This window comes from Primulina eburnea, chromosome 1, assembly GCF_022965805.1.
Source record: "Primulina eburnea isolate SZY01 chromosome 1, ASM2296580v1, whole genome shotgun sequence".
Lineage (NCBI taxonomy): Eukaryota > Viridiplantae > Streptophyta > Magnoliopsida > Lamiales > Gesneriaceae > Primulina > Primulina eburnea.
The window spans coordinates 60,926,623-60,937,461 of record NC_133101.1 but is presented as its reverse complement, the minus strand read 5'-3'; the positions used below and the strand labels follow the sequence as shown (position 1 = coordinate 60,937,461).

General features: G+C 34.9%; 3 protein-coding genes across 8 annotated transcripts; 1 reads left to right on the top strand and 2 right to left on the bottom strand.

Annotated features, from left to right (window-relative positions):
* Nucleotides 1-151: 151 nt before the first annotated feature.
* On the bottom strand, nt 152-625 carry LOC140809168 (uncharacterized). Its single transcript, XM_073166665.1, has one exon. The coding sequence runs from the start codon at nt 623-625 to the stop codon at nt 152-154; it is 474 nt and encodes a 157-aa protein (XP_073022766.1).
* A 1,536-nt stretch (nt 626-2,161) lies between these two features.
* LOC140836924 (histidine biosynthesis bifunctional protein hisIE, chloroplastic) lies at nt 2,162-6,476 on the top strand. 5 transcript variants are annotated; one of them, XM_073202802.1, is made up of 8 exons: nt 2,162-2,260; nt 2,580-2,680; nt 2,901-2,951; nt 4,405-4,569; nt 5,051-5,296; nt 5,393-5,488; nt 5,613-5,761; nt 6,103-6,476. In XM_073202802.1, exons 4-8 carry the CDS (start codon nt 4,420-4,422, stop codon nt 6,299-6,301), a joined length of 840 nt encoding a protein of 279 aa, XP_073058903.1. In that variant the 5' UTR covers nt 2,162-2,260; nt 2,580-2,680; nt 2,901-2,951; nt 4,405-4,419; the 3' UTR covers nt 6,302-6,476. The 5 variants fall into 5 exon arrangements, with proteins under 5 accessions (XP_073058903.1, XP_073058922.1, XP_073058911.1 ...); XM_073202821.1 differs by lacking the exon at nt 2,901-2,951 and having other exon boundaries at nt 4,410-4,569; XM_073202810.1 differs by lacking the exon at nt 2,901-2,951.
* A 188-nt stretch (nt 6,477-6,664) lies between these two features.
* LOC140836907 (probable BOI-related E3 ubiquitin-protein ligase 3) lies at nt 6,665-9,770 on the bottom strand. 2 transcript variants are annotated; one of them, XM_073202792.1, is made up of 5 exons: nt 9,341-9,770; nt 8,724-8,839; nt 8,203-8,508; nt 7,707-8,008; nt 6,665-7,459 (listed from the first exon to the last, which is right to left on the bottom strand). In XM_073202792.1, exons 3-5 carry the CDS (start codon nt 8,255-8,257, stop codon nt 6,935-6,937), a joined length of 882 nt encoding a protein of 293 aa, XP_073058893.1. In that variant the 5' UTR covers nt 8,258-8,508; nt 8,724-8,839; nt 9,341-9,770; the 3' UTR covers nt 6,665-6,934. The 2 variants fall into 2 exon arrangements, with proteins under 2 accessions (XP_073058893.1, XP_073058887.1); XM_073202786.1 differs by lacking the exon at nt 8,203-8,508 and adding an exon at nt 8,927-8,992 and having other exon boundaries at nt 6,666-7,459; nt 9,341-9,765.
* Between the last annotated feature and the right edge of the window lie 1,069 nt (nt 9,771-10,839).

Sequence of the window (10,839 nt, the reverse complement as noted above, 5' to 3'; positions counted from 1 at the left end):
ATCGGTAATAACTCTCCACCCCCGGCGCATGTTAGGCCAAGCATGGCCCATTCTTGCCGGGTTCCTCAGAACCTTTTGGAGTACCTGCACTGAAAAGGTCGCGATGACGATTATTCGGGCTACCTGCGCTTGTTAGCATGCGCGGCGCTTGTTAAACGATGCTAGGCCCGTCCTTGCCGTGATCCATGGAACCCTTGGCGTACCTAGAAGAGAAGTTCCGCGAGAAGTATCCATCCTCCCCGTCGTCGTCGAAATGTCTGTTCTGCCCCGGCCCCTCGTCGAAATTCATGGCGTAGCTCAGCGGGTCGTAGCGGAAATCCACGTGCTTGCTGCTGTTTCTGTCCCTGTTGAAACGGCGGATGAAGGTCTTCCATCTCGGACCCGCCAGGATCTCCGACCAATCCCGGATTCTCTTTAGCGCGTCCAACCCACGGGCCCAGAGAGAATTCCCTCCACGGATCTCCGCCTGCTGAGGCCGCATCTTCTGCCACCATGATACCCCGACGGCGGGACGTGATTTGTAGGTGTTCCTCCGAAAAAAGAAACAGAAGCGGCGCTTCTGGTGGAGTGTGAAAACTTCATGGATCGGTTCCACATTTTGGCGCGAGAATCCACCACCCTCCATTGCTGATCGCACACGAAGACACTTGCTTATATATGTCTATATATATGTGTGTGTGTGTGTAAGTATAATGCGTGAATATGTCGAGGAATTGAATTTTGGAAATCAATGTTGTAAAGTTGGAAAGATGATATACTGCAAAAAGTAACGGCTACATAACAAAGAAAACAACCAAGTCATTTACAGCGAGAGAGAAAAAGCTGTACGGGCTTAAATAAGACTCTTGTATAAATATTAAATGATGCTTTTAATTTAGTAATCTATACTTGAAATTGAGATAGATCATATAATTTTTTATGTTAATTCAAAGCCTTCATCCATGTTTATCATCATTGATCGTTCAAATTGTTTACAATCATTAAATCATTATATGAATCAATTTTATGATATATATTTCTATTAACTTTCGATTCGTGAAAAATATTATTTTTCGCTGCTATAATGAAAAAACAATAATATGCCTTCTAACTTATTATATATCACTATCCTTTTTTCCCCCACATTATATCACTATTTAATTTTTTTTCTTTTTTGAAAAAATAAATCATCTCTTTCTCACTGTCGGAAGAAGTCTAACAATTCTAACAAAGGAGACCAATAAAATAATGGAGAGATCCAAATTGAATTAAAATAAAAAATTAAACCTAAAATAAACATGCGAAGGTACCCATTGAAATATAAAAATTAAATACTGTGAATTGGTGCATGACACGCAGTATGACAGGTTGGCCTTATGACATGGACTTGGTAGTTAAGCTGCAGCTGAGTAATGCCCTACAACTTTATTATTACTATTATTTTATATGAATATAATACAAATTAATTATATATAAAAAATATGCTTCCGCGAATTAACTAATATATAAGAATGTCAATTTGAGTGGTTGGATGGATGGATTGGGTCGGGTCGGGTAGAGCAATAATATTATTCAAAAATTGTTCGACCCGACCAAAGCCAACCGAAAACACTCAACTCGAACTCGAACTTGAACTCGAACCAATCTGATCAACTCGATAAACCTGATTTTGAATTTTTTTTAAAAAAATATTTTAATTTAAACACATAGTAACGAAATCTCCTTCATATATATGATTTAAATTTGAAAGTCTAATTGTAGAAAATTAAAATATATTTACTAAATCAAATAAACAATTATTTAAAACTAAAAAATGTTCAAAAATAAATATTAAATTATGAAATTTATGATATATATTAAAAAGTAAGACATATTTATATATATTTTTAAAAAATTAAAATTTTCGAATAAATTCGAGTTGACCTGAATCCAACTCAATCCGATCATTTTTTTCGGGTCAGAAATCAAGTCCAACCCGATCTGACCCGAATCCAAAAATCTCAAACCCAAACTTGATTTTTTTCTGGTTGAACTATATCGGGTTGGTGGATCGTATTTGATTTGGACACCCTTGTTATCTATAGCATGTCATTATGTGTGTTCCTAGTTGGGCCCGAACTTTTCAAAAAACACATATATCCTGTCAACTGGGCTCAGCAGGGTTGGGCTTCTTTTGATGACTGGTGGGCCTGCTTAATCGACTATCTCCATACCACCTCTGAGTTCACTTCACCATCTCTCTCAATCAAATGCAGCGGCGCTCGGAAGCAGCAAGGAAATTGTAAGCTAAGAGATTTTTCGTTTCTATTTATACGTTATTTCTCCGTCTTCGATCCTAGTTGTATTGAAAACTACACTTATGATCCATAATTTTCTCATAAAACCAATGTAGATGCATGCAGGGTTCGGTGAATTTATTCTAGATTTGGATCGAAAACAAGAAAAAGTTGAACAATTTTTTTCGGATTGAACAGAAATTTCTGTCCTGTTTTACATGACAAAGAAATTTGCTGCGGAGCCTAATACGGCGCCCATATTCAATTTGATGAACGGCTTGAAGTGAACCCTAATCATGTCCCTTTTATTGTTTTGAAAACCAGGTTCCATTTTTCCAGTGAAAGAGTGTAGTAGAGGAACTAACCCTTTACGCACTGCATTCAAGCTGGCCACTCTTTAGCTGCGGAACGTACCTCTATTATACGTATGAATCACTGTATTTATCATACTCGTCCATTAATCTTAGGTTGTATTTGGATTAGTGGATTTAGGCTGATTTGGATTTGGGGACAAAAGGGATTTGGTATTTGAAATTAGCAGATTTGGCCCATTACTAATTTCAGCAGATTTTAAATGTCTCCTCTCACCCCGTAGTTTCAAACCCATTTCTTATAATTTTCTCTAAATCTCTCTGCCGATTTCAGCCACCGCTTGGAGCAAGATTTTCATTCACTTTGTTCAATTCCTGATTTGGGGTAGCCCTAAAATTCCTTCCTGGTTTCTTTCTCATTTGATGTTTATTCTTATCTTTTCTACTTTTATATTCACTGTTACTTCCCCAATTTGCTTTGTAATATTTGAGCTAATGATGTGCTTAAATATTTGATTTCTAAACATTTGGAGAAATCTCGTTGTGATGTTGTTTGAATGTTTGGTTTGAGAACATCTGGAACAATCTCATTGTGTGGCTAAGTTGTATTTTTTGTTCTAAGATTCTTCTTATGGAAATTACACAAAAAAAGGCAATGCTAAAGATCTCTTCAATGTATTTAAGCCATACAAGATCAATGTTTCTGCATCTTTGGTTCCCAGGCCAAGTCAATTGGTAACAGTTTAAAATAAGAATAATTATCTGATATTGATAATGATTATAGATTTTCTTGTATTTATAGATTAAATAATATTAACTTCATGTTTTAAATAGTTTTTGGTCATAAGAAATTGGGATAAAATATTTTTATTATTATTTTTGCTTAATGTTTAAAGTATTTCGAAAATGATAGAAGAAATCCATGACCGTTGCTAGTTTCTTTCTTGTATCTTTGGGATGTGTCGTTTCCTTGCATTGCGAAGAATATTTCTAGGTATCCTCCAGAGGTTATTTTGTTATTTGTGACTTGGTATCCTGGTTCTCTGTTTTATTGATGCTACCTTAAATGCAGGAGAAGTAAAATCTGGTATTGTATCATAGTAACTGACTCATAAACACTCAGGCTCATAGCATACATGGCCAAAACAAAACTTGTGTATTAAACTTGGCTCGACACTTGAAGTTAATATACATGATTTCAATTATTTGAATTAAGATGTCTTTATGTTGTTCCTTTACACACACACACACACACATATAATATATTTCTTTTTAAGGGATATTTTATAATTGGATTTTGAACACGATTTCTTAATGTCTTCTCCAAACTCGAGACCTTGTTGTCCGATACTATAAGCATCGATTATGTAGTTTTTTTGTTTAATATAAAATTATATATAATAAATTTATTTTTTTTGAAAGTGAATATAGCTCTTTTTTTAAAAAATCATATTTTAATTCCGTAGTCGTTGGTTAGGAGTTAGTACATAGCTAAACCTTGTATCTGACTATCTGTATGGTGTCCTAATCGAAGGAAGAAAAAGAAACGTAAAAGAAAGAATAGAGGAAGGCAAATTTTCTTCATTTTCAGTTTAAAGGTAAGGTTTTTGTTCCAATATCGAGAGCTTAATCCCAATGACACCTTTTCCACGAATCCAGGTTTTCGATTTCTTTGTTTTTTTGTTTGGTTTCTTCATATTCGAAATTGGGGAAAAACAATTTATTTGTTTTTGGGAAATTCATGTTGATGAACACCAGGCCTTTTTTTCGCTTTCTAAACTTGATCATCTTTTTTATGCATCTCATCCATAAAACATTTTTATTGTTCTTTGTTCCAGGACAGTTCAAATTAGATGGCACTTCCATACTCCAACTGTTTTCAACTTCCAAGAATTTCTACAAAATGTCATCTTTCTGTTTCTCCTATGGGAGCACAAAGCCCGGCCTCTCGGGCGTATGCTTGCCTTAAAACTTCGGATCCGGTTTTTCACGGAGAAGCCAAGGTGAAGTGGTTATGACATTTGGTTTAGATTGTTATCTGTGAAGCTTATGTTTGTGATTTGTTAGCTTGATCTTAGATTTAGGTAGTTTTTGTGCTTGAATTTAGCTTAAAAAGGACAAAAGACTGATCATATCTTCAGAGCTTGCTTACTTTTTTAAAAAAATAGATCATCATTTTGCAAACATTAAATATGGTCTGGACACAAACCAGAAGTAGTTTTAGTTATTTTAAAGCTGGTGATCACTTGACTTTTTTTTTTTAACAGTTGGTAACAATTTCCACATGATCATCATTTTTCTGGTTAATAATCTTGCAATCACTTCCATCACTAGTAAGAAGATATAATCTGCCCATGGGATAGGTGTTGTGCAATTGTTCCTGTATGGTATTTGCCAAGTCTTGAAAAGAATGATAATTTAATTCAATATCTAAGGCTTTTTTATTGTTGATTGTTTCATTTTGTTCTAACTAGTTCTGTATAGATTAGTCCTTTGCTGGATAGAATCAAATGGGATGACAAAGGTTTGGTGGTGGCAATAGCTCAAAATGTAGATACCGGAGCTGTATTAATGCAAGGGTTTGCCAACAGGGAGGCACTTTTAACGACCATTTCATCCAGAAAGGCTACATTTTATAGCAGGTCAAGATCAACTTTGTGGATAAAAGGAGAAACCTCGATGAATTTCATCAACATCTGTGATATCTTTCTTGACTGTGATCGTGATTCTGTAAGTTCCCATTAATTTTTCAGGTGATTGAATCTTTGTAGGAGATTATGAGTTGTCCTTGTTATTGTTTGAATGAGAGTTTGATTCATCTTCAAGATTATTTATCTTGGAAAACCTGATGGGCCAACTTGCCACACTGGATCTGAGACTTGCTATTATACATCGGTTGACGAAGTCCTGAATGATCCAAAGGTAACAATCAAACTTCATGATGAGTTTCTTATTTATTCAAACTAGAATTAGTTTAGTTTTGTATCTTGTTGGATCATTATGAGAAAGTCGACGAGTACATTATCATATATTTCTCTTTTGGCAGGTTGATTGTAATAAACTCGCATTAACGACTCTGTACTCTTTAGAATCAACTATATGCAAACGAAAAGAAGAAATATCAAGTTTTGACAGCAAACCATCCTGGACCAAGCGCTTACTTCTCGATAACAAGTTACTGTGCTCGAAAATCAGGTTGGGTTTTCTTTGTTTTGCAGATGTTAATTTACAAATAAATTCGGGTTCTAATCTGAGTATTTATTGTTCATAATTATACAAAATTTAAAACTCAGAGTAACATCTATTGATCTCTATTCCTTGTTGATTGTTTCAATATTATATATATTGATCTCTTTACGTAAAGGTTATTTTCTTTGAGCTTTGTTTCATTTTGTTCTAACTAGTTCTGTATAGGTGAGTCTACTTGTACTTGATGCATTTACAAGAGAGTGGTAGACAAGTTTCTTGAATGAAATGAGTGGTCTGTAAGCTGGTTAAAAGATTTCGCTAAGATTGTTCCAATGCTTTTGTTACAGAGAGGAGGCAAATGAGCTATGTCGGACACTGGAGGAAAATGAGGATCCATCGAGGACAGCTTCTGAGATGGCAGACGTTCTGTATCATTCCATGGTTTTGCTTGCTCAAAAAGGAGTAAAAGTTGAAGACGCTCTTCAAGTACTCAGACTGCGATTTGCACAATCAGGCATTGAAGAGAAGAGCAGTCGCAACTCATAGAGTCATAGTGCTGAATGATAGTTGAGATTTTGCCACTTCTTAGGAACAACATCGAACGGAGAAATACATTGCTGTTGTTTCTTGGTTAAAGATGGCCGAGTTGAAGTGAAGGTAATTTGGAGTAAGCATACGAACTTTTGGGATATCTGTAGTCACTATCCTTATTCGGCGCTGACGAATTCTGATGCCTACAATCCAAATTTATCAAGATATTCCAATTTAACACATACTCTATGCTGTGATTTCATCCCCGAAATGTTTTACCGCACAAAATAAAGTCAAAATTACCACTTATATTTTCTTCTTGATATACATTTTTTTATATATAATATTTGATTGTTCATAATTATACAAAATTTAAAACTCAGAGTAACAACCAATCGACTGGCCGTACTTCACTTAAAGTTGCATGATTGAAAAGAGATCCACCAGTTCTCATCTTACAAACAGCTGAACGTATGTAAAAATATACTTCGTGTACCTGTCACGCAACTAAGCTCAACTGTCCGAGATGAGTCGCGGACAATAATTTATTTACATTCTTGGACGTAGCAACAAACGAAACAACCAGTCGATCCATTTCCTTGAAAACAAATCTTGATCAAAACATGTTATGAAGTATGATGTTTTGAATTACATGTATACATGAACACCTGCAGTCTTCATTACCTGGCAAACTGGACAGATATCAGAAAGTCCTTCACAATCTGTACAGAGGCACAAATGTCTGCAAGGCAGTAACAAGATCGAAACTTCTTTACTTTTGCATGACCTGCATATTAGCCGACCAGTTTGACAACCTTGATTTTCCAAGCCACTGATGATTTGTCGATGATTTGTGCCTGAAACTGCATCGTCTACTTCGCTGTCCCCTGAGCCTTCATGAGCTCGAGACATGCCTTGTGCCATGAGTTGTTCGATATTGTTCTTCAGAATGTTGATCACTGATTCGTTGTACTTAGCTTGATAATGCCACGACTGAGCTTCAGTAGAAACTTGCTTTATTTTGTCAGCTAACTCTTTGTTCTTATGATTTACGTTCTCAATTTCAAGCGCCTTCTCGTGTAGTTTTCTGTTGACTCCTTTTTCTAGTGTGTTCAACAAAGAAACCATGTGCCGATTATTCAACTCTCTTACGCCCTTCAGAATATTCTCTTCCTATACATAGAGACACAGTCAGAGGTTGAGAACATAAGAAGTGCTGGTGTAAAGCGGCAGAGCCATAGGTTTAGCGTGGGAGTAAAACTAAAATGAAAAAATTTAGCATGCCAAATCTCATTTTATACACATGGTATATTTGATTATGTATAGAAAATACACCACCCTCGGACTCCAACACTGTCAATGTATAAAACTGAAGGAAGTTGTTTTAACCCCATGAAGGATGTATGCAATATTATGATACCTGAAGTTTAATATATCGACCAAATTCTTCTGTCTGCCGATCCATGTCCATTTTAAGGTTATTACCAATAGATAGGATACCAGAGGAAACTGAGGAATTTTGCTCCTCTTTCTCGCAAGAAAGCCTGAGGCCAGTGGATACAAGATTAGGATTTGGTGGAGTACCGACGTTGGCAACTTTTTCTGGACTATAACTCTTGTTCAAAGATATGGGACGCTTCTGCCGTGTACAAACGAGATCTTCTTCCCTAACTCTTTTGATGGCACCATTATTCAAGGACCCATGCTCGTGGACAGATGGAGCTGAAACAGAAGTAAATTATTGTTATCTAAAACAAACTATCATCAAGAATCAAGAAGGGTAGTTTCAAGAACGACGACGTTGTTTGTAATATATAATCCTAGAAAAAATGTAAATAAAATTGAAAATACCCCTGCAACTATCCCAAAAATTATGATTTTCATTTTTCACACAAGTTTTTCGAGATCAGTTTTGCCTTTTGGCTGTGCCAATGTGTTCTTCCCTCTGCTCCAGTGCCATATATGCATCATTGGTGTCTGAATCTTGACTACGCGATCAGAAGCTATGGTGAAGTGGCTCTTGAATCAATACAGGTTTGCAAAAACGAAGAACCAGTTAACCTCCTAAAATCTAGTTGGTGCTTCGCCTCTTTCTAGGTTGATCCTTCTGTAGAACTTCAAATAAGCATTTTCAGGGACGCAAAAAACACTGTAGCCGGCTAACAAATTTTACATCTGAAGTTTCAGAAACTGGATGGCAGTTTGTCAAACGAGCACACAGCCTACGTCATAATTTATGTCAACACGGGTATAACACATGCTGAAAAGTAAAAGAAGGATAGTCTAGCGCAACAACAGTCTACACAAATGGTGTGTTCCCCAGAGATCTGAGAAAAATTTTAGTCACGAAAACACAAGCTGCATCATGCTGATCAAACAAGGGGAAAAACTTCTAATTTAACTATAATTTCTTAAACAACTATAAAAATGACCTCACCATGTCCAAATAACTGAAGCTGAGGCAATGTATTATTATCAAATGGGAGGCGATTTCCCCCCAAAAATGCAGGAATAGCCATATTCTCATTAGCTCCGCCTCCTCCAAACATCTTCCTGAAATCATGAAATATTGTATGAGATTCAGAAACCTTCATAGACATTCCTGATGACCTAGAAAATTGAATGTAGTTTGGATATTACTTAAGAACACAATCTTTCATAAAAGCAGTGACGCCGATAATCTAGATTCAATTGTTGCAGCAAACACTAAAAATACACACAGGACGGGTAATCTATCAATCAATCAGCCAATCACAGAATTAACGCTAGGTAGATCCAAACAGTACCACAAATATGCAAGGAAATGATTTTCACAACCTTTTGTTTTCTTTAGTTCCTAAATCATCAATGAATTCGACGATCATCATACAAAAATAAAGCTCACATCAATCGTTCATATACCTATCTCAAGAATCCCACAAGGAAAAAATCCCACAAAACAACAATCCACAAAATCAAACTCCAAACCAAAACATCACAAATAAAAGATCAAGACAATCAAAACTCAGATGAATAAAAAAACCATTAAATAAAGAAAAAGAAACAATAACTCACCAAGATCGGCTCAGATTTAGAGAAACCCAATACAAAGAGCCTGTCTTTTTAAAAAAAATTAAAAACAATAATCTTTGCCGTTATGATTTCAAGGGAAATGGGCAAAAGGGATGGTGTAAACAGCAGTAATAATGAAAGAGAGAGAAGTGAATAGAAATGAGAGGGAAAAGAATAATAATGGCGAGAATAATGAAAGTGGATGGTGGTGGTGGAAGAGTTGTAGTTGTTGCTTCGGTTAAGAAAAACGATTCCATTCGTTGGTATTGAAAGGAGAGTGAGAAGAGGACTAATCTTTGTTGTTGAAGAAATGTTCTTCGCCATTTTTTTGGCCTAAAATTCTTGTTTCTTTCACACTTCTCTCTCTCTCTAATCTTCTTTGTTTTTTTCCTTGCTTTCCCTTTACCATTCATTCATCGTGTGACTGTTTGGTGCCTTTCTTTTCGTTTTCCATAACCAGTAATTCTGTTTTCCTTTGCTTCGGTTTCTTGGCCTCCATAAATCAATCTTTTGCATCAAGAAATAAAAAATTAATTTGGAGAGAATGTCAAAAATTTCCATTCATATTTGAGAATTTTGGATGGCAATGTGTTATCTTGTTTGTTTTTTATTCAAGATTAGACTTTGAATTATTTTTGTATAATCTTATCGACTATATCTTTTCAAAATTGAAACGATTAAACCTTTTCTTTTAAAATTTTACAGTATAACACATACTTTAAATTTCGAAATTTGCTTGATGTGTATATTTTATTTACAATTGTGTAGTAAAAAAAGGAAAAAAAAATTGAGGGTCGATAAAAATTATGAAAGCATAGGCTTTTGGTTGAAAAAACTTCATTTTTTAAATCTAAACAATCTTCATTTTCTATTACCGACAAAATAAAACGTTAAATACATCATTGGCAATCAGTCATGGTATATATATTAGGATAAGAGGGACAGGTGATACCCATTTTAATATGAGTAGATTTATTGTGAAACGATCTCACGTTTTTTATCTGTGAGAGCGGTCAATTCTATCGATATTCATAATAAAAATTAATATTCTTAGCATAAAAAGTAATATTTTTTCATGGATGACCCGAATAAGATATATGTGTCACAAAATACGACTCGTGAGACCGTCTCATACAAGTTTTTGCCTTTTAATATTATGAATTTACCTGTAGAAATACATAAATTACGGTATAACTATTATTTTTCAAAAAATTCAAGTGAAATGATTTCACGGATTAATCTTTGAGACGAATATTCTATTTAGTCCATTCACAAAAAAAATATTTTTTATGCTAGAAGTATTTTTTTTTTGCCGTTTTAACTTTCTATTTTTTCGGAGTTTTAACTTTATAATAGTTTTTAAACAATATATATTGCATTGATTTTATCTAATTCATTTAGAAAAAAATTGTATTATGGATAGTTGATATAATCTAATGCAGAAAACAAAAGGAGCAAGAAAAGCAATCCCCTCAATAAAGACATGTTTGATTGTTGCATCT

What these genes read in the sequence shown, in the direction of transcription:
- LOC140809168 (XM_073166665.1), bottom strand. Translation starts at nt 625, where the DNA reads ATGGAGGGTGGTGGATTCTCGCGCCAAAATGTGGAACCGATCCATGAA.
- LOC140836924 (XM_073202821.1), top strand. Translation starts at nt 4,420, where the DNA reads ATGGCACTTCCATACTCCAACTGTTTTCAACTTCCAAGAATTTCTACA. An exon ending in TTGACTGTGATCGTGATTCT is followed by an intron (nt 5,297 to 5,392) that starts GTAAGTTCCCAT and finishes TTCATCTTCAAG; the next exon opens with ATTATTTATCTTGGAAAACC. An exon ending in TTACTGTGCTCGAAAATCAG is followed by an intron (nt 5,762 to 6,102) that starts GTTGGGTTTTCT and finishes CTTTTGTTACAG; the next exon opens with AGAGGAGGCAAATGAGCTAT.
- LOC140836907 (XM_073202786.1), bottom strand. Translation starts at nt 8,946, where the DNA reads ATGAAAGATTGTGTTCTTAA. An exon ending in GCTTCAGTTATTTGGACATG is followed by an intron (nt 8,009 to 8,723) that starts GTGAGGTCATTT and finishes CTTCTGTTTCAG; the next exon opens with CTCCATCTGTCCACGAGCAT. An exon ending in GTCGATATATTAAACTTCAG is followed by an intron (nt 7,460 to 7,706) that starts GTATCATAATAT and finishes CTCTATGTATAG; the next exon opens with GAAGAGAATATTCTGAAGGG.